The 27,727-nt window shown below is 29.4% G+C and overlaps 1 protein-coding gene across 4 annotated transcripts in view; it reads left to right on the top strand.

Annotated features, from left to right (window-relative positions):
* LOC127289503 (cell adhesion molecule Dscam2-like) overlaps positions 1–27,727 on the top strand; it is a 159,919-nt gene that overhangs the window by 32,887 nt on the left and 99,305 nt on the right. For all 4 annotated transcript variants that reach the window (XM_051317469.1, XM_051317470.1, XM_051317467.1 and 1 more), the window contains exons 5-8: positions 9,509–9,653; positions 13,717–13,868; positions 20,189–20,461; positions 25,106–25,405. In XM_051317469.1, coding sequence (XP_051173426.1) covers positions 9,509–9,653; positions 13,717–13,868; positions 20,189–20,461; positions 25,106–25,405 — 870 coding nt within the window. The remainder of the gene's footprint in view (positions 1–9,508; positions 9,654–13,716; positions 13,869–20,188; positions 20,462–25,105; positions 25,406–27,727) is intronic.

Below are 27,727 nucleotides of genomic sequence, written 5' to 3'. Positions count from 1 at the left end.
TTAGATAAAAAGTATTACGATTTACTTTAAAAATTTAGAAGTAAGACGTATGAAAAAAGACCACTGTTGTGTCCTTAAGTATGAACAGGAATGGCTTGTACCGAATGTAGCTTATGAGCTCACAAGAAGGTTGACAGGCCTTGGTGATGACCACAGGTTCGGAGTTCAGTTGACCATAACGAAAACCGAAATTCTTTTAGAAAAGGAAGAAAAGATGATTTCCAAATATTATTCTTCTAAATCCAACTTGAGTATATAAAATTGGACAGAGTAACAGTACTTCTACAAAATTTCATATATATGAAGAAGACGTGCTGGTACCATAATCTGAACTGAACTCTCCTGGCAAATGTGGGACAATGCTCCACAATCATATAAAATCTGATCTTATCTAAATTTGGTTTCAACCTTAGGGTTAACATAATATATTACTGGCAAATGTGGAACAATGCTCCACAATCATATAAAATCTGATCTTATCTAAATTTGGTTTCAACCTTAGGGTTAACATAATATATTACTAAGATATTATTATTAATATTTATTACACTTGTCGATGCATATAATAATGCGTACAAGAGAAATCCGCTCGTATAAGAATATAACAAAAAAGAAAAAACAGAATTAATATAAAATGATTTAATAACATACCAACAATCTATACAATTTGACTATCAGCTAAAATTTTCTTAATTAAAAAAACAATGCATTTTAAAGATTTAATGTCATTCTAACACAAAATTTTTGATCAAAATTCCAAATTCTTGTCGTACTTTATCGCAGGGAATTAAGATTCATAAATATGTTTACACGCCAGACAACCACACAGAATATGAATTAAAGACTCATTCTCAGATGTGCAGAATTTACAGTTAGAGTCTAAATTAAAACTATTAATATTATTTTTATCGTAGATAATTCTGCAAACGTGGATATTAATCAGACTGATTTAAGAAAATAACTTTTTAAAAGACAAAGGCAATTTCAAGCGCAAATACGACTGCAGGCCAGGAACAAGCGAAAGACTCGGGTATATTTGCAAACACCTGAAACGCGAGAAAGACTATACGTCCCTTTCCCTTAAAAAAGACTCGTATTTCTCGATAAGTAACACATTATCAAGAAAAAACAAGTCATTCAAGGCATAACCACGGAAACCTAGAAGGGTCCATACCCACGATCTTGTTAAGCCAATAAAGAACGAACTTAAAAATTGAAAACGAGATATGAATTGAACCAGTTTCTAGTCTTGCAGCGTAGTTTTGTGTACATATATAGGTACACCCTCCAAACGGTCCAAAAAATTAAGGGCGCTTACTTGAACAGCATAAAGAAGAATACTTAATGACAAGTTCTGAAAGATTTTAGAAAAAGAATCCCAGGATTGAACTCACCTGAGAAATGTGGAACAATGCCAGGGTGTCTACAAACCGGGAAATAGCCGGGAAACCAAAAAATAAATGGGAAAACCGGCAAATAGTCGGGAAATAAAATACCCAAAATGGTAAATTTAATAAAATTTTTATCAAATCATGTGCTATGTAAGAAAACAACACGGAGAAAAATTAAAAATTTTGTTTTAAACTTATTTATTATGTTTAGTAATTATTATCAGTTATACATTAATATTAAAGGTATTATTTGCTTCATAATATACTTGCAGTGAGAAAAAACTTTCATATCTTAATCTTCAAAGAATCCAAAGACTGAAAAATAGTAGACACCCTGAATGCTCCACAATCATGTAAAATCTGATCTTATCTAAATTTGGTTTCAACCTTAGGGTTAACATAATATATTACTAAGAAATAGTAAAATAGTATTTTCTAATATCTATTAAAATCTCATTTACTGCCATTGTCTGTAAACCCTCAAAAGGGTCAACTTTGAGAGACTGTATCTCGGAAACTATTAGAACTATTACTTCGATTTTTTTTGCAAATTGTCAGGAATTTAGTCAGTCTTAAATTACCTGCTGATTATTTTTTCAAAAAATCATTTGTTGCAAAGCTATATTGGAGAAACTGAAAAATACCGGATTTTGGCCAAAAATTACGAAAAAAAAAATTTTTTTACGAAAGCTATATCTCGGTCAATTTTTGAGCTATAGGGTTCATTTTTTCATCAAATTACTCAGAATTTTATACACTTTCTTTTTTATAATAACTATTTTTATGCTAAAATGTCATAAAAAGGCTGCAATATGAAAAAAAACTGATTTTTTACACCTTTTTCTTAAAAAAAAATTTAGGTTCTGGTAGGAGTTCGAAGTACTATTTAGGTAGGGTCAGCCGGGGTAAATCCGAACGCGGGGTAAATCTGAACGCTAATTTTTACTCTTAAATTAAAATTTTTAAAAATAAGTTAGACATGAGAATTTTTACCTCAGATCCTCTTCAAGAGATTCTAAGTGTTATCCCATTTTTCGCTGGTTAATTAGCAATAGCATAAGCAAAGATAACGAGTATTGCAAAAAAGATTGAAAATCAAAGATGACACTCTTTCAGTATTTTGTCTCGTATTTGAAGAAAAAGAAGCTAAAAATTCATTTTATTATTTATAATTGTTTGTTATGAATACTAGAACAGAAACTATTTTTCATTTTTGCCTTCTGTAAAATTTTATTAATAATATCAGACCATTCGTATTTACCCCGGTAAATTGGAAAACCGGGGTAAATCCGAACGGTATTTTCAATAATTTTTTCTTATATCAAAAATTGTTTTTATTTGATTACACTATTATTTTAACATTATAAAAGTACATAGAAAAAAGTTTTTCTTTCTATATGTATCCTCGTTAGTAATTAATAAGCAGAAACTTAATCTCTGTTCTCTCGAAGGAGTGTTTCAATTTTTTTGCCAAATGGTTTGTTGAAAAAAGTTTTTCAGGATCTTAATAAAATTTGGTATTCTACGGTTTTTGGGGTCGCCAATTACCAATTTTAAGTCAGTTTTTCAAAATTCAAAATGGCGGATCCAATATGGCGGACGAGAATTAAAAAATTCATTGAATTCGCTCGAAAATTGTTACTCGGGGGGGTTTCAGGGTCGCTGATTACGAATTTGGAGTTAGCAAATTTAATCATTTTTAAAAATAAGTTTTAGGAAAGTCCGCCATTTTGAATTTAAAAAATTTGACTTTTATTTTTGTATTTACATACAATTACTCCAAAATACTTTCTGTACCAAGTTTTGTAAAAATCCGTTATGATTTGGTAAAGTTATTGAAGGTTTTAATTGTGTAATGCATTTTAATTTTTAACCTGTTTGATTTTTTGTATTTATATATGATGCATTATTATCGTATTTTTTTTGAGATTTTATATAAGTTTAACAATTGCAATACTTTAAATTTATTTTCCCTAAGATTTTTCTGAAATACATAGTGGCGTTCGTATTTACCCCGGTACTTTAGGAAAGTTGCAAAGTATCGAGGTAAATACGAACGCTAAGTTTCCTGCGATTGTAATTTATCAAAAATTTTTGCTACCCCATAAAATTGTTCTATGAAAGTAAAGTAACAACTTCATGCACCAGAATACCGGAAGTATTGTCTTTTTAAAAAAAAACTTATGTTATTGTTGAAACTTACTAAATACGTTCGGATTTACCCCGGCTGACCCTACTTTATTTTTACCCGAAAATGAATGGTTTAAGCAAAAAATTTGAGGTTTTGAGTTAAAACATTTAAAAATGCTAACTTGACTGTACTAATTGTTAGGCGGGAAAAAGGCAATTTCAATGAAATAAGAAATTGAACAAATTAGACTTATCTTATTGTTTTAAATCATATGTTTGGGTTTGTATATTAGGTTATAAATATTTCGTCAATGACCAAGTGTAATACAATTTTTTCATATCTTGTACGGATTAGAGAGGTCAACGTCGCTTATTTGCGTCGTTGTGAATCTTGTCAGTTTTCTTTTAGACGAAACGAAGGGAATCCACAAAGTTTAGAGTTTGTAATAAGAAGTTTATTAATTACGGATTTGGTAGAATGAATTGAGCAAAATTTAATTAATCATAATTTAATTGATTATTAAATCTTGATTTAAGCTAATTACTGACTGGGTACTTTTAATTTGATTTAAAATTGGACTTGTCAGGAGTTCTTAATGTGATGATGAAAAGGTCAGATTCGTAATGAAAAACTGGTTCTAAAAGCTAAAAATTATTTTAAAACCACTTAGAAGCTGTCAATTAGCCCTTAATTCATATGTTAGAAGAAATCGATGAAAATATATTCAAGTTTAGAATTATGTATGTAGATTTTGAACTTAGAAGTTTTGGTTATAAGGTTAATAATAAGGTTATAACACAGTTTTCCTAAAAGTATCAAATTGAGACCAAAAATTGCATCAAATCTTTGCAACGTTTTGATGCACATAAGTTATATCAAAAAGAGATCGTTTTGTATATCATTTTTAGAAATGATACACGAAACGGTCTCATTTTTTGATGCAAAAAATTTAATCAATTTATATCAATCATGGCCGAATTGAATCGACTCAAAATTAAACGAATTTTTTTCAGATATTTTGGTAATAGTACAATTGCGGAGACCATTTCACTATTTAATTTGAAAATGAAAATAACAGAAAATCAAAGACAATGTGCAATTCGATAATTAAAAAGTGACAGCTTATAAACATAACCTAAAATGCATGAGAAAAAATTTATCGATAAAATCAATATAGCCGAGCTTTTTAGAAGGTAGATGGCAGCACTCATCTATTTTCTTTCTTTAAATTTTTTCTGCATCGTTTTTATAAAAAGCAAAACTGCCATCTACCTTCTAAAAAGCTCGGCTATATTGATTTTATCGACAAATTTTTTCTCATGCATTTTAGGTTATGTTTATAAGCTGTCACTTTTTAATTATCGAATTGCACATTGTCTTTGATTTTCTGTTATTTTCATTTTCAAATTAAATAGTGAAATGGTCTCCGCAATTGTACTATTACCAAAATATCTGAAAAAAATTCGTTTAATTTTGAGTCGATTCAATTCGGCCATGATTGATATAAATTGATTAAATTTTTTGCATCAAAAAATGAGACCGTTTCGTGTATCATTTCTGAAAATGATACACAAAACGATCTCTTTTTGATATAACTTATGTGCATCAAAACGTTGCAATAGAAAAAGATACAACCAAGTTTACTGTGAATAAATTATAAGTATTATTAATAATCTCAAAATTAACCTTAAAATTGTTTAAAATATTAAAATAGTTTTTGGGGTTAGATATGTTTTTTGAAAACAAAATTTTAATGTGATTTAAGAATTCTAAATTAGTTCAAAATTCCATAGGACAATTCTCATGGAATCAATTCAAACGACTTATTATTTTTCATTTGTACACTTATAAATATTTTTTTATTGAAGCAGTGTAAAAAATAAACCTCTAAAGAAGCAATGGATTTATTTCATTTAAATTATTTAAAATAAAAAAACTCTTTCTTTTAAAAATAAAATATAATTTTACTAACTTACTGAACATAGATTTTATCTTCCATATTTAAATAAAAAATTAATTAACATGAAGTTATTATTTTAATAATAATTAGGAAATTTTCATTATTAAATTTTTAAAAACTGAACTAATTTAAATTTCTTTGTAAAAAAAAAAATTGTTTTCCACAAAGAATAGATAAGAGAGTAAAAACTTGGACGCGTTTTAATTGGAAAAACTTTTTTTGTTCGAGATTTTCATAGCGTAAAAAAACCATCATATATGCGATGATAAAAAAGTTTTAATTTGCGAATTCATTAATGATTTTAAACAGGATCATTGAGTTGATTGCTGAGGAATATCTGCGATTGAAGATCGTTCATCCCATTCGTAATCTGATCATTCGCATGACGACGAGATTCATCAAATTTGATACGGTCTCGCGAATCTTCTCTATGGGAAAACGGAACCTTTGTGAAAACGTTGTGAACCGAAGCGTCACGTCGACAAGGACACATTGAGATTTTCTTTTTCACAATTTTTTTTTTCTTTTCTTTCTTTTTTTTTTAATTACTTGACTTTCTTTTGGAAAGTCAAATCTGACGTCTATCTCATTCGATTTTCATCTTCTTTAACTCTTTCTCCATTTTTACAATTTTCTTTCTCTCCTCATTCATGTGCAAAGATATATTGAGAAAGTTTTTTTTTATGTGCGCGCAACTTCTAGCCGAGCGAATCTGTGAATATTTCACTGCACCCTCAATTGTTTAATATTACTTTTTTTCTATTTTTTTTTTTTTATTCAATCTCTTTACGCATACATTTTTTTCCATTGTACTCGTTTTATTCCCAGTGTGAACTTAAAGTTTCAAATCTTTTGTTTATTGTTTCTTTTTATTTTTTATGAAAAATTTTTTATATGTAAGGGGGCTGTAATTTAAAATAGTTTAAGTTGATTGGTAACTCTTATTTTATTTTACATTAAATAAAAAAGAAGCCTGTCCAGAATAATTGAAATAATTCATTAAATTCATCAGAGTAAATATATTATATTTTTAAAATTCAAAATTTTTCCAAAAAAATGTAATATTAAAAAATCATCTTTTTTTTAAATAATAACTGTGCGAATTGGATTGTCACATATAAGAAGGGTATTTTTACTGATATTTATAGGATCTCTTGGAAAGAATCCGATTTCATTTTCTGATATAGAAAAGGGTAATAAAATTGGAACAACTGCGAATATTATAAATTCGTTCAAACATTGGAAATTGTTCAATTCGATTCGATAAAAATTATTTGTCCATTGACGTATTTTATATTCTTTTCATATTCTCAATTATTAGAATTTTTTTTTTTATTTGTATAATATGTTACCTTTGGAAATATATTTTTAAATGGAAAAAAATGAATTATATCATATAGGTAATTTTTTTCTTCGAGATCTAAAAACTAAAAAATTGAAAAAAAATTTATAACTATAAAATTCTTTATTATTATTTTTATATTTATTATTATTGTTGACATTTTTTAAAATTAATTATTAAATATTTTTGACATGTAACTTGGTATCTGGGGGTTTTCGGGGTCGCTGATTATTAATCTGATGTCAGATTTTCAAAATTCAAAATGGCGGATTCAATATGGCGGTCAAAATTTTAAAAAGTTATTAAATTTTTTTTAAACCTTGATATCTAGGGGTTTTTTGGGTCGCTGATGACGAATCTGATGTTAAATTGTCAAAATTCAAAATAGCGGATATAAAATAAAAAATTAATAACTTTTTAAATTTTTTTGACCGCCATATTGGATCCGCCATTTTGAATTTTGAAAATCTGACATCAGATTAATAATCAGTGACCCCGAAAACCCCCAGATACCAAGTTTTATAAAATATTAATAATTTTTAGGGTTTCGTGGCCCATGGCCGAAAGCCTTATAGTTTCACTTTGGCGTCCGTCTGTCCGTAGTACAAACCCCAATAGTTGACATGTCCTAGTAGTTGACATGTCAATTATAGGGGCATGTTAACTATTGGGACATGTCCCTATATTTGACATGTCTCTATAGTTGACATCTCCAAAAGCGTCCGTCTGTCCGTAGTACAAACCCCAATAGTTGACATGTCCCAGTAGTTGACCTGTCTCAGTAATTGACATGTCCCAATAGTTGACATGTCTCTATAGGGGCATGTCCCAGTAGTTGACATGTCCCTATAGTTGACATGTCTCTAATAGTTCATGTCTTAATAGTGGACATTATCAAATGGACATTTTACCTAATGTTTTTGTTTGTGAATCAAAAAAGGTAAATGATAGAAGAAAGACCTCCACTCCGCAGCCACTCTTTCTTTTTTCTTTCATTTACCTTTTTTATCAATTTTGATTTTTGCCAATTTTTGATTTTCTTTGATTGCCATTTTTAGGGTTTCGTGGCCCATGGCCGAAAGCCTTATAGTTTCACTTTGGCGTCCGTCTGTCCGTAATATATTTTCGGGCACCACAGCTCTTAAAATCAAATTTTAGGTCACAGATCCCAAATTAAAATTTTGGGGCACCACAGATCCTAAATTCAAATTTTGGGGCCCCACAGATCCCAAATTAAACTTTTGGGGCACCACAGATCCCAAATTCGAATTTTGGGGGCACCAGAGATCCCAAATTCGAATTTTGTGGCACCATAGCTCCCAAATTGAAATTTTGGGGCCCCACAGATCCCAAATTCGAATTTTGGGCAAACATAGCTTCCAAATTCGAATTTTGGGGCACCACAGATCCCAAATTCAAATTTTGGGGCACCATAGCTCCCAAATTCAAATTTTGGGGCCCCACAGATCCCAAATCTCCATTTACTGAATGGACATTTTCCCGAATGGACATTACATGAATAGACATTACATGAATAGACATTACATGTCCCATTAGTTAACATGCCCCTATAATTAACATGTCCCAGTAGTTGACCTGTCTCAGTAATTGACATGTCCCAATAGTTGACATGTCCATATAGTTGACATGTCCCTATAGTTGACATGTCTTAATAGTGGACATTATCGAATGGACATTTTACCTAATGTTTTTGTTTGTGAATCAAAAAAGATAAATGATAGAAGAAAGACCTCCACTCCACAGCCACTCTTTCTTTTTTCTTTCATTTACCTTTTTGAATTTTGATTTTGCCAATTTTTGATTTTCTTCGAATTTACTGTCTGGGGGAGAATTAATTTATAGAAATTAATATTTTATAATTTATAATTAATTTATAATAAAAATTTTGCTAAATAAATAAAATTTAATAGTACATAAAATTTATAAAATAAATTTTATTATTTTTTTTTAAATTATTTATTTTTGATTTATTTTTTTTTTAATTAAAATTTAAAGCGCCACGAAACCCTAGATGTAGGCGCAATTGCGCCTAGTTCTTTTCCTATTTTTAAAATATATCTTGTCACTTTTCATTTAGGGGTTACTTTCACCCCTAAAAACCACAAACGACTTGATCTAGTAAAACGGCCAGATAAGGGTATTTTTTCTCTCTCTAAATCTGAATTAGTAAAAATGTTTACTAATTTGAATCAGTGACTCACTTTTTGCTTCTGAATTAGTAAAATTTTACTAATTATCAGTAACTTTTACTAACAATTAGTAAAATTTAACTAATTCTAAAATAAAAAGTGAGTTGCTAATTTAAATTAGTAAAAATTTTTACTAATTCAGATTTAGAGAGTTGGGTCCTAGTTTCCGAAAATGTGAAATTTTTTTGTAGGTCAAAAATTGTGTCGAACGGTGTAATAATAAATTATAATTTTTGTATTTTATAATTTAATTATAAATTTAGTTTCCTCAAATGTATTGTATTTAATATTGAAATATTGGAATATTTTTAATACAATATTGTTGAAATAAAAGATGAATAAATTTTCTTTTGACGATAAAACATGAAAGAGAATCAGGCATTATATATATAATAAGTATCTGTATAGAATTTGAAATTTAACACACAAGAGTAAGAAATCGCATTAAAATTGCTCTTTAAACTTGCTTTTCAGACGCACCGCCGGTTCTTCTCTACTCATTTATAGAGCAGACACTACAACCTGGACCAGCAGTGTCGTTGAAGTGTTCAGCCGCAGGGAATCCCACCCCTCAAGTTTCCTGGGCTTTGGATGGTTTCCCTCTGCCCACCAATGGAAGGTAATTCGTCGATCCTTCTCTCTCTTTTTCGAGACTTATCTTATATAAGAGTAAAGTCTCTTCTTTTTCTTAAAAGAGTATATATATATATATACGTATATATATATGGAAGAGAAAAAAATTTAAAAAAAAAACCTTCTCAAGAATACTCTATACCCCAGAGAATTTCCGCGATTATTCTTTCGAACTCGGGGAAAAATACGAGCGACATAAAACGAGATCTGGAATTTCTCGGTAGCCACAATTTATAATTAAAACGTAATTTCCGTCGACAGTGTATATATATATATAGGTAGTATTCTTGGTAGCATCTGGCTGTGCCGTTGAGGCGCGCGTTGCAATTTCATTTCCAATTTCGATGAGTGAAAAAAAAACGAAGGTGAGAATAAAAATATTTATCGTATATGAAACTGGTAACATATTGTGCTGGATGAACTTTGCTATATATATATATATTCTATAATGAATTCGATGAGTTTCAGTTGAAAAAAAATTTACTATTTCAAAAAAAAAAAAAATAGAAAAAACTAAAAGAAAATGTTATTAAGTATTATCTTGTGATGAAATTTTGTACACTCTAAAGCCCAGATCACGTGGCTCTTCATTGACGCCAAAGTACCTTACAAGAGTTTCTCAAGGAGTTTCGGTCTCGTAAAACCATTCTTGAAACTTTGCCCTCTGCAATATCACGTAATTTTCAAGCGGTAATTACAATCGTTACTGTTAACGTTACTCAATTTAACTGTAGTGTGAAATTAATGCTCCATCTTTATACATATATATATATATATATATATATGCATCGCAAATTTTAATTAATTAAAGTCACATTTATTCCTTGAGAATTTCATATGTATATGTATGACAGTTGTAGACTACACCTGGGAATAATGGGTCGACCAAACTAAATGAGACATTAATCACTTCGAAATGGTTTTCATGGAAAATATATTATTAAAATTCCTCTTTTTTTTTAATACAGACCTCGGATTATATACGACTTTTTCCGACTTTTTTTTCAAAAATACAACTTTTTTCGATTTATTTTAATAAAATGCGACTTTTTTACGTTTTTTTAAAAAAAATTTTAAACAAAATACGTTTTTCTTTTAGTATACAATGCAGATATTTTTCAGATCTTCTTTACTTTAATTATTTAACAAATTTTTAACTAAAATTCTTTATTAAATTATTTGGGTCAGAATTCGTGAAATCAGCACAGAAAATAAAAAATATTTTTTTTAAATCGAAATATAGAAAAAACAGTTCTATTAGACCACAGAAATGTTTCTACCAAGCGAAAAAATTTTTTTTTTTTTTTTACAGAAGTTATTGCAAAATGATTTTTTTTGTCTTTTTTTAAACAAACCCTTATGTAGACATTTTTACGAAATTAGCTCAATTTAAAAAATTTTTTTGTCCGCCATTTTGAATCCGCCATTTATTATTTTTAAAAACTGACATCAAATTTGTAATCAGCGACCTCGAAAACCCCCAAGTAGTAATTTTCACGAGCCTATCTCAATTTTTAATTTTATCCGCCATTTTGAATTTTTGAATTTTGAATAGAGATACGTAATCAGTTTGTAAGTAAACTATGTTGTGGTTATTTTTATCGTCATATGTGAAGTTTTAAACAATAATATAGATCATATTAGTGGATTTTTTGTGTTTTTTATGTCGTTTAAGCGCCATATTTAAGTCGCCATTTTGAATTTCAAAAAGCGCCCACCGGGATTATAAAGTAGACTTTCCAAGATAATTTTTCCAATATGATAAAAATTTTTTAAATTAAACCAATTATGGAGAGATGGGGTGGTCCGGTTGATAAAGAACGTCCCTTATATATGAGGTATTCCATGCCAAATCGGAGACCATTTGGCTTTTGCACCTCAGATCTTTTTGAAAATTTTTTTCCTTTTAGTACTCATGAAGACTAGTTTTCACGATTTTTTTTCAAATTTTTTCATCAAGCCTTTTAGGAGATATCAATTTTTGAAAAATAACGTCACTTTTTTTTGAAATGCTTGTAATTTCGCTAAAAATTGACCAAATTGGATCAATCTTATATCAAAATTTTTGTTTTTAAACGTACTTTCCAAAAAAAAAAAAATATTGAAAGTTATTTTCGAAAACAATTTCTATTAGATTTTTGAGATTTAATACTAAAAATTCATTTTTGAACCTGTGTGTTAGGATCGATTTTTTTCAAAATTTTTTTACAAAAACTGCTCTAAATTTGACGAATTTTGAGCCTAGTCCGATAACCCTCACAGCACCAGATATCCTAGGATATTCCGAAAACATCCCTTGGATATCCTAGGGATACCCCAGGGATATCCTAAGGATACTTTAAGGATATCCAAAGTAGCGGCGGTTAGGATATCTTAGGGATGTCCTGAGGACGTCCTAAGGATATCCTATATTATCTTAAGGGTTAGAATATCCTTGAGTCGTTCTAAAAATGTCCCTAAGGTATCCATAAAACGACCCTAACATACAAATTAATTAAATAAAAATGGAAAACATATTTTTTGGATGTATTTATAATGTATTTCCAAGATATCTAAAATGATTTACTTTTTCTACATGAATTCTTTTTTCTACTTTTTCTTTAAAAAATCTCTTGAAACCAACTCAAGCGCTAACTATTTGTATCAAAAAATCGCTATCTTAAATAGTCAAAATTTGAATCATAATAATATCCTAGGGAGATCTTAGCAATATTTCTGAAATATTTTAACGATATACCAAGTTTATCCTAAGAATATCCCCACGATATCACTATATTTGGATGTTCTGAGGATATCCTATGGACGTTTTCAGGATATCCTACATTAATTTAGGATATCCTCAGGATATCCTTTTGTTGTGAGGGAATGGGAAAACGATGGGAACTATTTTTTTCGAATTTTCAAATAGATTCCTGTTTTAAAACAGAAATTATTTTCAAAATGGCGGAGTAATAGCGTGCACAGAAGAATACGAAAACGTGACTTGCGCACTGTTACTCCTGATTAATATTCACTATGTTTTTACATGACACGCTATAAAGACTAATAAAATATGTTTTTAGGTTAAATTTGATTGCGATATTTTCGCACTTGTTCCCATGGTGAATATTAATCAGGAGTAACAGTGCGCAAGTCGCGTTTTCGTATTCTTCTGTGCACGCTATTACTGCGCCATTTTGAAAATAATTTCTGTTTTCAAACAGGAATCTACCGTTTTTTTCAGGTTTTGATCTTCCTAGTCTGCAAATTTATTTTTTAACTCTTATTTGTGATTAAAGATTTCATTCATATTTATTAATTATCGAGTTATGTGGAATTACTTTGAAAATCATTCATTTTAAATTGCTTAATAACTTCTACAAATAAAACAAAATTTTAGATAAATAATTAAATAATTACTTTATTATTTATTTTCTAAACTATTTTATTTTATAAAACTAACAATAATCGTTGGGTTTGAATGAGAGAAAATGATTATTCTTTGATTTCCATACAGATAATTAAAAACGTAAAATTTGAAAATTCGAAAAAAATAGTTCCCATCGTTTTCCCATTATCGGATTAGGCTCAAAATTTGTCAAATTTAGAGCAGTTTTTGTAAAAAAATTTTGAAAAAAATCGAATTTTTAGTCTTAAATCTCAAAAATCTAATAGAAATTGTTTTCGAAAATAACTTTCAATATTTTTTTTTGGAAAGTACGTTTAAAAACAAAAATTTTGATATAAGACTGATCGAATTTGGTCAATTTTTAGCAAAATTACAAGCATTTCAAAAAAAAGTGACTTAATATTTCAAAAATTGATATCTCCTAAAGGGCTTGCTGAAAAAATTTGAAAAAAATCGTGAAAGCTAGTCTTCATGAGTACTAAAAGGAAAAAATTTTCAAAAAGATCTGAGGTGCAAAAGCCAAATGGTCTCCGATTTGTCATGGAATACCTCATATAATAATACCTAATAATAATTTATTTCATTGCATGTCCTTAAATGATTAATTATATAATATTGACAATTTAATTTTAATAGGAACATAAATTTTGTTTGTTTACAGATTTGTGATAGGTCAGTACGTCACTGTTCATGGTGATGTCATTTCCCATGTCAATATCAGTCACGTTATGGTCGAAGATGGTGGTGAATATTCATGTACAGCTGAAAATCGAGCGGGCAAAGTGACTCATTCTGCACGCCTCAATGTCTATGGTAAATATTTATTCAATCATCAATTTCCATTATAAAGATTGAAGAAAAATAATTCAGAAAATAGTTTTCTTTATCAAAAAAAAAAAAAAAAAGTTTGATTTAAAAATTCACCTCCCCCCCCCAAAAAAAATAGAATTTAATTTTCTATACTTTAAACATAAAATTTAAATTTTCACTGAATAGTATTTCAATATTGTTTTATACCTTCCTTTACTTGAATTGATTTTAAATTTTTCCATCAATTTTTTCCTGCTTAAAGAATATAACCCATTAACTTTGCTTTTTGTACTGTTAGCACTTTTTTTTAAGCCAAATACACAAGGCGCCTGCTTTTTCTATATACATATACAATATCGTTATAAAACTTTTTCATTTTTTCCATCCATTTAAACTTTCATGACTTTCGCAGTCTCACTTTTCAATCTGTCTCTATTTTCTACTCTAAAAAACAATTATTAATTTATATAGTCGTGAAACAAAAAAAAAAAACCTGGTTGGTAAATAGACAGCCGTTCAACTTTTTTTTTTATATTTGCAAATGAATGAATTTATTTGATCATTTATTTAATAAAAGTCAAAATCTTTCAAAAACAGTGAAAAAATAACATTTGATATTTGCAGTCAGTTTTTATTTTTATTTATATACGAGAACTTTTGATTACACATTGAGAGCTTCAGGTTAAATAATAATAATAATAAAAAATAGATATTGCAATAAAATAAATTTCTGTTGTGCGATGTCAAAAAAAAAATGAAATTTTAATTTCAATACGATAGTTTATTTAGGACATTTAACATGTAACATTACGAACAGAAGGGAAGCCAAATAGAGACAATTAATTATATAAACAGATACAAAATAAAAAAATTTTCTGGCCTATATAGTGTGAAGGTCATATTTTCTTTACATTTTTGGGATCGCTGCCCAGATAGCACGTAAGTTCACAGCAACCTTGCGGCAAGCTTGCCGCGCAATATTGCCAACCTTGCACGGCAAGGTAAAACACCGTAAAAACATTTTAAATCAACGTATTTTTGTGTTTAATACCAGCCGCACGAAAAAAATGTTGTGAAAATTTTGTGACCATCTTTTCCGAGATTAAAAATAGTTCCAATTAGCCTAAACCTCCAATCTTTTTGAAACTATGTATATCCATGTATTTTTGTGCGCTGATTACGAAAATCATAGTGAAAATAGGCGCAAATGTGAATATCATGGTAAAAACAATAAAAAAACACCATAAAATTGTGATTTTTTGCAATTAACTAGTAAAAAACGCAAAATTTCGAAAAATGTTTTAGACAAAAGTTGTAGGTCTCAAAAAAACACACATTTTATGATTTATACATTTTTCACCTGAACTCATTCGTTTTTTGACAGGGTCTGTCACCTACACGAAACTATACATGATGATCGTATCTAGTCGGGTTCAAGACACTATACGATTAGTAACACAGGTTAACACTGATTTTGGTGCGGCAAATGTCAATACTGTTTCTGATAGGTTTTTTCATGCTGAACACGAATCCGTAAACGAAAAAAAGCACATTTCTGGCACCATGACCTCAAAGTCATTTGTATAACATTTTTGAGTCGCAAAAATTAATTTTGGAAAAGTTTGAGCGTGTACATGTAGCAATGAAACAAAAGGCCATAGAATCTTTTATTTGGGCTTATACTAAAGTTTAAAATTTAGACTACAATCTCTAAAAATTAAATTAATGCAACAATAACTTAAAAATTATTGGTAACCATTGTTAAAATAGATTCCTTTGCTAAAAGAAAACATATTATCACTAATGACTTTGAGATTAAGGTGCTGAAAATGAATTTTCAGTGATTGTAGTCTAGAGTTCAAACTTTAAATTAAGTCCACAAGAAGGTTATAAGACCTTTAATTTCATCGCCGGAGGTGTATGCACTCCAATTATTCCAAAATTAATTTTTACAACTTAAAAATGGATTACAGATGACTTTGAGTTCATGGTGAAAGAAAGGTGATTTTTGGGGATTATAGTTGAAACATTAAACTTCAATTTAAGCCCAAGTGAAAGGTTCTACGACTTTTTGTTTCAGTGCTAGATGTACTTAAAGTTTTCCAAAAACGCCATTTATTGACATTAATTTTAAACCCGTTTTTCTCAAAAACTAGAGCTAACAGAAACTTTTTGTTTACGGATTCGTATTCAGCATGAAAAAACCTATCAGAAACAGCTTTGACATTTGCCGCACCAAAAAAATGTTCTAATTTTGTTGGTCTGTGTAATAGATGGAACGTAGCGTGTCCCTACACGATACGATTAGTAAAGAGATGAACAGTGTCGTGCCCAGACACGAAATGATTAGTTAATAGGTGAAAAGTGTCGTGCCCAGGCACGATACGAATTGTAATGAAAGAAACGTATCGTACCTGGGCACGATACGATTAGTAAATAGGTGAAAAGTGTCGTGCCCAGGCACGATACGATTAGTACATAGGTGAAAAGTGTCGTGCCCAGGCACGATATAATTTGTAATATTAAAATCGTATCGTTTCACGAAATAGTATATTATATTATAATATTTTCTAAATATGTTTCTAAAATTTAATATTTCCATCATAAGTTTTAATAATTTATAGATTGAAAAAAATATTTTGTTCATTTGAACGTTCAGAACTTTTGGCTGAAAATAATAAAATTGTTTATAAGCAAGGTACGATTCTAAAGTCTTTATTCGTATCGTGCCCGAATACAATACGATTCTTAAGTCATTTTTTGTATCGTGCCAGGATATAATACGATTCGAAAGTCTTTATTCGTATCGTGCCGGGATAAGATACGATTCTCAAGCAGGGACCTGCCCGAATCATTCGTGTCGTTTCCGTTTCTGTTCTGTACACAACACATTTACACATTGACTAATGTGTTGTGTCCTGAGACGACACATTTACACATTGATTAATGTGTTGTGTCCAGACACGACACATTTACACATGGACTAATGTGTTGTGTCCTGACACGACACATTTCTACATTGATTATCGTATCGTGTTAGGACACGACACATTTTCTCGTCGAATAATGTTTCGTGTCCGGACCCGAAACTTTTGAAATAAATAAATCTTTTCGTGTCAGGACACGACACATTTTCTTAACGAATATTGTTTTGTGTTTGGACCCGACATCTTTGAAATAAAGAAATGTTTTCGTGTCAGGACACGACACATTTTCTTGTCGAATAATGTATTGTGTCAGAACACGACACATTTTCTCATCGACTATCGTTTCGTGTTTATACCTGACACTTTTGAAATAAAAAAATGTTTTTGTGTCAGGACACGACACATTTTCTCATGGAATAATGTTTCGTATTTGGACGCAAGACATAATTTCTTTAAAAAATCATTAATTGTGCGTCATGGCTCAGCCTCAGAATCGTGAGCAAGCCTGTTAGCCGTCTTTCATTGAATGTTATGTTTAAAAGTTACTTTAAATTTTTTTTAAAATAATTCACAACATTACAACATATATGTCCATTAAATTTTCATAAATTACCTTAAAAATTTCATAAATTACCGCATAAATTTTATAAATTTCCTGCAATAATTTTTAAATCTTAAATTTTGTTTGTATTAATATTTTTAAATTACCTCACAAATTTCATAAATTACCGTATAAATTTCCATAAATTTCCATAAATTACCCCATAAATTTCCAAAATTAGTTATTAAATTTTTCTTTAATATATTATAAATTACCTTAAAAATTTCATAAATTACCGCATAAATTTCATAAATTTCCTGCAAAAAATTTTAAATCTTAAATTTTGTTTGTACTAATATTTTTAAATTACCTCATAAATTACCGTATAAATTTCCATAAATTTCCATAAATTACCCCATAAATTTCCAAAATTAGTTATTAAATTCTTCTTTAATATATTATAAATTACTGTGGTAACGATCACTGTGGTAACGATTATTGTGGTAACGATTATTGTGGTAACGATTACTGTGGTAACGATTAATGCATTGAAAAAAATTTGCTTCGCATTAATAACATTAATGACTATTAATCCTTTAAAATCAATCGCCTAACAAGTTTTATTTATGAGAACATTTTTCAATGAGAAAGTAGGTCGTATCCGAAAACGAAAACATTTAAAAGTTTTAAAAGTGTTGTGTCCAAACACGAAAACATTTAATTTTTTCAAAAGTGTCCGGTCAGTACACGAAAACATTTAATTTTTTCAAAAGTGTTCGGTCAGGACACGAAAACATTTAATTATTTCAAAAGTGTCCGGTCAGGACATGAAAACATTAAAAAAAATTTAAAGTGGCGTGTCCAGACACGAAAACATTTAATTTTTTCAAAAGTGTCCGGTCAGGACACGAAAACATTTAATTATTTCAAAAGTATCCGGTCAGAACACGAAAACATTTAATTATTTTAAATGTGTCCGGTCAGGACACGAAAACATTATTAATTATTAAATGTGTTTGTGATTGAACACCATACGAAACTAAATTCATTTGGCGTTTTGTTTCGTTTCCGTGTCAGTCCCTGTTCTCAAGTAATTTTTTGTATCGTACCCTAATACAATACGATTCTCATGTTACTATTAGTATCGTATCCGGACACGATACGATTCTTAAGTTGATAATCGTATAGTACCTACACTAAAAGAAATTTTTCGTAATTACTGCCATAATTCTTGCTGTTTCTGTCATATCGTATAACTGAATTAACATGGCACTGTTACTGCCATACAGTTTGGGTAATCCAACCAAACGAATAGTACTTCCAAAGAGCAAGATATCTGAATCAGACTTCACATGGCTAATATAACCTAACTTACCTGCCAATTTGACAAACTGTATAACCAATTCAACCAGAAATCTCAACCATAAGTTTATGGCTGAAATTTCAATAGCATTTCTTTCCGTGTAGGACCAAACCAGGTACGATACAATTGTTCCGTGACAGTCCCTGGTTTTTGAGAAAAGTTCAAAAAACTACAGTTACGCGACCTACGGCCGCATTGCATTTTTTTTTGCGAATAGCTTTACTCGCATGTATTTTAAAGACATCTTGGCGAGAGGGGTAAGTTATGGTCGAAAGTATTCTGCAGACGAAGTCGGGTGGGATCCAATTTTCTCTCTAGTTATGATGTGCACTGTTTCTCCATTATTTTTGATGTTTTTTTTATTTTTCTAGAAAAATAATTTTGTCTATTAAAAAATGTATAAATCATAAAATGTGTGTTTTTTTGAGACCTACAACTTTTGTCTAAAACATTTTTCGAAATTTTGCGTTTTTTACGAGTTAATTGCAAAAAATCATAATTTTATGGTGTTTTTTATGGTTTTTACCATGATAATCACATTTACGTCAATTTTCACTATGATTTTCGTAATCAGCGCAAAAAAATACGTGGATATACATAGTTTCAAAAAGATTGGAGGTTTGGACTAATCGGAACTATACCCAAAAAAATATTTAATTTTTACTTTTTCAAAGTCAGTTTAATTTTTTTTATTATTTACATATTTATTTTTAACCACCTTTTGTATCCATGAGTGCGGACCGTATATAAATCGTCGATTGTTTTGTATCCAAAAATGATACTAAACTCACATCACTGTGGTAAATTTGACATTTTAGCGTTTACAAATTTTTAAAATGTCATTAAAAGCGTTAAAAAAGAAATCTGTCGAAGAAAAAAAGGCAATTGAAATTGATTTTGATTCGTTGTTTACAATGCCCCAAGCGTAAATTAAATAGAAAAATATGTTTTTATTTGTAACACTGAAATTAATTGAAATGCACTAATATTTTTGTTTGTTTGAATGTTCCAAGTGTTTATAATAAATAAATATTCCACAAGCATTGAAATCATTCAATATTTATTTGATTTTTAATCATTTTAAAGCGATTTCAGCAGGTGGTTTACTCAGGGATACAAATTTTTTTTTGTCAAAAAAACATCATCAGAAAATTGATCTCAAAATTATTCCTTGAAGCTGAAAAAAATCTCAATATATATAACTTATAGCTAAGGACAATACCTATCCAACTGTGTATTATAGTTTTTAAATTTCCTTCACTGAAAAAAATTATTTGAGTAAATAAAAAGGTAGTCCACTAATGGATATATTCCCATACTTAAGAATTCAAATATTTAATTATTGATTTTTATTTAATGTTTTGTTTTTAGAAATTATTTTTTTTTTAAGACTTCTAATTTACAATTTTTCCCTTTAAAATTTTCTGCTCAAGTAATTTTCAAAAAATACACAACTTTCTATTATTGTTTGTAAATTTTTTTTTCCATACAGGTCTCCCATACATTCGTCTCATTCCAAAAGTAACAGCCGTAGCAGGAGAAACTCTTCGTCTTAAATGTCCAGTCGCCGGCTATCCAATCGAAGAGATAAAATGGGAGCGTGCTGGTCGTGAATTACCCGATGATCTACGTCACAAGGTCCTACCCGATGGCACACTAATGATCAACAGTGTTCAAAAAGAATTTGACACCGGTTCATATACATGTTGGGCACGCAACAAACAAGGACACAGCGCTCGAAGAACCGGCGAAGTTGCAGTAATCGGTAAGATTCTCTTTTTTTATCCCCATTATTTTTAGTGAAATTATTTTCAGATTATCCAGATCGGTGTCCAGTTTCATTTCCATCGCTGAGCAAAAAAAAGAAAGAAATCGAAGAGTCGGAAGAATTTTTCATTTTTCAGAATAAAAAGCAATCATCTTATCAAGAATTGTGAAATCCAAAAAAAAAAAAATAATCATGCCATCAGAGACGTAGCCAGAATTGGACATTATGCTCATAATGTGCTCACAATGCTGTTCTTATTCTTAAATTTCAGTTCCTCCTAAAATTAGCCCATTCACGGCAGATCGTGATCTTCATCTTGGTGAAAGAACAACATTAACATGCTCAGTGACAAGGGGCGATCTTCCATTATCGATATCGTGGCTTAAAGATGGCCGCTCAATGGGACCATCGGAACGTGTTACCATCACCAATATGGAACAATTCAGTAGCATACTGATGATTGAAAGTTTATCTCCAGATCATAATGGCAACTACTCGTGTGTCGCACGTAATATGGCCGCAGAGGTATCGCACACGCAGCGGCTTGTGGTTCATGGTAATCCTTCTTTAGGCCCCAAAAAAAAAATTAAAGCCCGACACCCCTAGCCGCCCAAAATATTGTTCGCCATGTGAATATGCGCATTCCCCAATATATATATATATATATGAGAACGCCTTTTTTTAAAACCGCATAATTATCTCTTATACTTAATATTTATTATTCATATATATATTATATATATATATATATATATTACAATATTAAGAGAATTTTCGAGTTTAGATGAGAGAAAAAATCATTTTTCTAAAGATTTTTCAAAAGAAATTCTTTATAATCGTTGATTTAAAGCAAAAATTGAATAAAAGGTGAAAAAAAATTTACAACTTTGTTTGTGGTTTAGCGGTAAAGTGCTCGACATGTTTGAAATTTTCATCGATGGTGTAACGTTTGTAATTGTAAGAATCAATATTTAGCTCGTCGAGCCAGGGTTCGTTTTGATTCCAACAAAAAAATAATAACAGGATAATTACGGGTTAATTACAAACTGAAACAAATTATTTATTTACAACGGTATTTACAGGTGAAAAATATACAGACGTACAGATAAATCGCGGAAGTCGGTTTCACACAACGATTGTCGGCGTCTCTATCGCGATACGTTGAGTCGCGGAATCGAGATTCGGCATCAATCTGGTAACGTCGCTTATTTGAGCCGCGCATTAACGAAATCGGCTTCAACTCGCAGCGATGAGCCGTGAAATCAATTGCAATACTGCCTAAAAATTCGCGATATTCTGGTGAACTACGAGTAAAACTCGTGTTCCAATTATACGAAGAGTAAAACTCTAAGTATATCTACAAACGGTAATAAAACGAAAAATTTACTTTAAACTGCGGGAATACAATATTTCTTTACTATACATTTGTTACGTTACTTTACAATTCTTTACTATACATTAGGTACGTTACTTTACATCGCGATACATTACTTTACAATTCGTTACTATACACTATTTACACATAAAACCGATATGATGTTCGACGGGTAAAACCCGACGAACGAGAGTAAAACTCCTAGTAAGGTGGGTAAGACCCTCCCGGACTCCGTGTAGCACGAGAATGACGGTCCTCAGCGAGAGCGCAGCTTATATAGCCGATCGGTAGGCTGGGCGCACACGAGTGAGCTTTGGCGATGCGGCCCGCGCGGCGAAATCGGGTACTACGTCTTTGTGCTCCGCGGTCGGTAACTTGTTTATCGACGCGCAATAATATTTAGTACAAATATTTACCGGCCGATTTCTAACTATCATTACAAGGGTTCGATTCTTCCCGAAGGTGATTTTTTTTACATTTTACCAAAGATTAAGTAAACTTAAATATTAATTAATAAATATAATTTATTAATTAAAACATGAAAAATGATTTTTTTTTCTCGTACTCGAAAGTTGCCTTAAGGCTTTTAAAGCGTTATATGGAAGAAAATGATTACAATCCCTATTTGCATGTTCTGATTCATTTAGTTTGCCTGATACTTGGTTATTTGTGAATTTTTATATTGGGAAAGCAATTTTTAAGCCTGATATGCTTCTAGATCTTTTAGACATATAATGTGTACATAAGTCTGCATCTTTCGTCATAAATTACACCGACATTTAAATTTTTTGTTAATATTCATTTTTTTAAAAATGAAAAAAAAAACCGAATCTATTGGATGTCTTTATCTTTATAAGAATTTTTCTCTATTCGATTGTTTAGTTGAATGCATGGATGTTTTTTACGATTCGATATAGTTCTTTCGTTCCCGATAAAAAAACGAAAAAAAAACAATAATGCATTTTTTTATATATATAAAAAACCGGATTTTGTATTTTTCATTTATTTTTCATATTATATCTCTACTATACGGAATGCAATTTTTTCATTTGAAATGAAATTTTGTTTTTTTTCATATATTTTTCATTTCTGTTCTATTTTACACTTTTGTTTTATTTATTTAACGATTGCAAAATTTTTCATGAATTATTTTATTATTTTACTTATATTTGTTTCTGTTTTTTTTTTTATTTTTTTATAGTTCGCGTGGAATATTTTTCATTTCGGGTGAATAAAAATTTAATTTTGCTTTTTGATTTTGATTTTTGAGAAAAAATAAAATTTTTCACTTCCATGTAACGCTGGCCTTTTTTTTGTATATATGCAATTTCTATAAGCGAGTCAGTCACGATATAATGTGTATGAACATAATTTGACAATTTTTCTGAATACAAATTTAAATATTTGTAAATTTGTAAAATATGTAAATATTTTTCTATATATATATGAACATAATATTTATAGGACAATTATAACGTGGCTCAATTTCATGCATGATATAACCATCTTGATCTTTTTAGCTCATGAGCCCAAAACGTTTGTGCTGTCCTTCAATATATTCGAATAATAATTCAATGAACGCCATATTTAATTTTCACTGAATTCAGTTCGTGAATATTTTGTTTGGTTATCTTCGTCAACCGTCGGTACGTTTTTGCGAAAAATTTTAAATATTAGTAAATGATGTTGTTTATTTAAACTCCTTAAATATAATAAAAAATTATAAGAACAGTAAAAAAATTGTAACTCTTACAATTAGAATTACTTAAAATTCTACAGAATAAGAATACTAATAAATAAAAAATATTTTTATAGAATAATTATACTCTTCTACCATTGTGCCAAACACAAAAAGTTAATCAAAATTTAACAATAGATAGTTTTTTTTTTTAAATAATCAAGAGAAAAATGATGTTAATTTTATTCCTCAAAATTTTTCTTTCAATTTTCTAGACAAGAAAATATTTACACCAGAAAAATTTGGTAACTATATTTAAGGAAGAAACAGACAAAAAATCTGAATAAAATGATTTTAAAATATTTAAAATTTTACTGAAGCTTTTTTAAAATTTAAATTATCTTTTTCTTTAAGAATACAAAAATACACAGGTGAACTAAAATTTTGTTTCAATTTTTTTGTCTGATTCTTCTTTAAAAAGTGTTCCGTATAATAATTAATTAGTTAATAAAATTATTTAAATTTAAAAGTTAAATTCTAACAAATATTATCTAAAAGTAGTTTAATACAATTATTTTTTTATTAGAAAGGCTTTATAAGTAATCGTAAAAGCATTAAATCTAAGAGTTACAATTGTTTTTATAAAATTTTATTATATTTAAAAATCTGCGCGTTTTTTTACTACAGAAAGCGCAGCAGAAGCGCAGTAGCGTTTGGCGTCTCTGAGTGGAAGTAACGAGCCATGACGTCATGTCAATGGTTCTCAACGCGAAAAAATTGAAAAGAGTTGTTAAACACTACTAACGGTATTATATCGCAATAAAAATATATAACTAATTAACAAAATTGAAAATGCAGGACAGCAGGAACGTATTGAAGTATCAAGATCGCTTGACTTTGAGTGATTGAAATTAAATAAGGAATGAATGATAAATTTATTTATTAAAGGGCGGCAGGGCTTTTGTTCGAGGTGGGGCCAAACTCTCTCTCCTCTACATTGCTACGTTAATGCCTCTAATGTACATATATATATATTTACATCCACATTATTGTATACATATATTATATATACATGAACGTACTACTACCGCTACTACTATACTATATAACTATTACTATTACTATTACTATTACTACTACTGTTACTAATGTGTTACATTATACATATATATATATATATATATATATATATATATATATATTTTATACATAAATATAGGTATATATTTATGTATATTTATTTATAAACTGAGAAAAATATGCTATTAAATCAACAGCATTTCTGCCAAAGTTATAAAAATTATTAATTCAAAAGCATATGTTATAAAATTTTATAAAATATTTTATAGATTCTATAGTATATGCTTTTGAATCAATAATTGTTATAGCAAACATGCTGTTGATTCAATAGAGTATTTTTTTCTCAGTGTATATTTATATATATATATATATATATATATATATATATATATATATATTTGTATATAACATATATATTTATATATAAACCTGGTTCTTATACGTTTTGGTGCCATATCTTTTTCTCGCTCTCACGTATGGTTCTCTCTTCTCTCTTGACCTTTTCCAGTACCCCCTATAATTGAGCCATTTACCTTCCAAGAGGGACTTTCCGAGGGGATGCGGACGCGGACGGTGTGCGGGGTCGCGGCGGGTGATCCTCCCTTAACTATTTCCTGGCTAAAAGATGGCCAAAGTCCCTTTCCCCTACCACCAAAATTGGCCTCAGTCGCTAATATTTCCCAATTGGATCCTTATTCGAGTCTTCTCAGTATTTCCAATCTTGCGGCCGAGCACTCCGGTGATTATACATGCGTCGCCGCGAACCCCGCCGCCGAGGTCAGGTACACGGCCAAGCTTCAGGTAAAAGGTAACTAGTTGATCGCCAAACCATTTTCTCCTAAAAATTTCCAAAAAAAAGTCAAAAAAATCTTTTTTTTTGTATTCCAAAAAAAAAACATCTTCATTTTCCTCTTTCAAATCGGTTGATATAGAAAAATAAATCAAAATTATCCTCTTTTGTAGATCCTCTCCAACATTTGAGGGAAAAAAAATTTTTTTTTTTTTTAACGATCTGAGGAGATCGTTCCATCGGCAAACTTGCTTTTATATAATATATATTTACGCACAATAACATATATACATAAACACATAACTTAGCAGTGCTATGGTCATGATCTAGCAAGAAATTTTTATTTTTTTTTTTTTTCGTCGCTGTATGTCACCCTGTTTTCCTATTTAATAACAATTGCCAGCTTCAGCAATAGCAAAATGATATCATATAATTTATTTTAGAGTACACTGTCTTTTTTTTTTATCAGCAATATATAGCTATATAGAAGGTACTTGGGCTCTCGCGAATGTAAACACGTCACATATATTCATATATATATATTTACGGACTAGTGCAAACTTTGTCGATGGAATGCTGTCACTTTTTTTGCAGAAAAAATTTTTCTTTTGTGTTTATTGTATTTTTTTTTGTTTTTGTTTTGACAATGCTGATGATCATATTACACTTTGTTAATGATGAGCTTTACATATATATATTTTATATATGAAGAATGCAAGGAATGATCGAAACGTTGGAGTTGGGATCTTTTCCTTGTTACATTTATTCCTTTTCTTTTTCACCTTCTGATCATGCTTTCACCACTACCGAGTGTATTTAAAAGTATCCTTTTTCCAGAATTTTTAAATTATAATATATATTTTTCTTATTAAAAATTATATCAAGGTTTCGAAATTTTTGAATCAATTTAGAATTGAAAAACGAATTCAATTTTTGTGAAATTTTGAATTTTGGGAAAATTTTTGATATTTCAATTTTTGAAGATTGGAACTTTTTAGAATACAAGATGGTCGAAAAAATAAAATTTTAATTTTTGACCATTTTAGAAATTAAAATCTTCAAAAAAAATTATTATTTTAAAATTTAAATATCTAGGGTAAGTTGGAGTAAATGGGGACAAGAGGTGTTGGAGCTTTATTTACAGTTTTAAAATTAAGTTCAACGTCAATATTTTAACCTTAGAACACCTGCAAGAGATTTTGAGTATTGCCAAGCTTTTATCTTGACAATTGTCAGCAAGATAAAAAACATTATCGCTCAATGCATAAAAACTTGAAAATCAAAGTCAAAGTGTTTTAGTATTTTGTCTCGCATTTCAAAGAAAACAGACTTAAAAATTATACAAAAATTTTTTCTTATTCCTTATGACTTCTATAACAAAAATTCACTTGAATTTTTAATTTTTGTCAATTTGGTTAATAACAAGCTGTCCCCATTTACCCTGAGTTTTCAAATTTTTGGGGTAAATGGGGACAATTTGTTATTATTAACCAAATTGACAAAAATCAAAAATTCAAGTGAATTTCTATTATGGGAGTCATAAGGAATAAAAAAAAAAAAATTTTGTATGATTTTTAAGTCTGGTTTTTTTCAAATGCAAGACAAAATACTGAAACAAAAAAAAAAAAATTTTAATTGGTTCAACTGTTATATATCTGCTACAAATTTTTTTCAAGTTTTTTCATCCCTTAATACAGTAATATACTTAAGGACACTCTTTTCTTAAACCTTTCTTAGAAACTATGCTGTCCCCATTTACCCCAAATTTTATGAAATTTTCTAAATTTTGGGATAAATGGGGACAGTCAGTTTCATGCGTTTAAGGGGTTAGTATCACATCTTTTTTGAAGAAAATCGATTTTTTAAAAACTGCATATTCTTGTAGTGAGATGAGATTTTTCAAAGTCCACAAATATTTCAATTGGGTAAATATAAATTGATAATAAATAAATAATGAAATAAATAAAAAAGATAAAAAGAAAAGAGATAAGGTAGAATAAAATTTTTAATTTTACAAAAAAAAATTTTTTGATTTGATCAACCAAACATTTTGGTTGACCTAACAAAAAAAATTTGATTGAGCTAACCAAACATTTTCAGTATGCCAACAAAAAAAACTCAACCAAATTTTTTGGTTGACTCAAACAAATAGTTTGATTGATTAAATACCAACAAAATTTTGGTTGCTCTGACTAAACATTTTTCTCAGTGTATAAGGGGGTATTTTCTTGAAAAATGACATGTTTTTGTAAATTAATATTTAACGATTTTTTAAAACAATTTAAGTTGAAAAACCTGGGTCAAAAATGAAAAAAGTCCGCCATTTTGTTTTTTTTTTCA

The sequence above is a fragment of the Leptopilina boulardi genome, unplaced genomic scaffold (assembly GCF_019393585.1).
Source record: "Leptopilina boulardi isolate dan_hultmark-lab unplaced genomic scaffold, ZJU_Lbou_2.1 LbouV2_43, whole genome shotgun sequence".
Classification (NCBI taxonomy): domain Eukaryota; kingdom Metazoa; phylum Arthropoda; class Insecta; order Hymenoptera; family Figitidae; genus Leptopilina; species Leptopilina boulardi.
The sequence above is the reverse complement of the archived record's forward strand: the minus strand, read 5'-3'. Positions and strand labels throughout refer to the sequence as shown.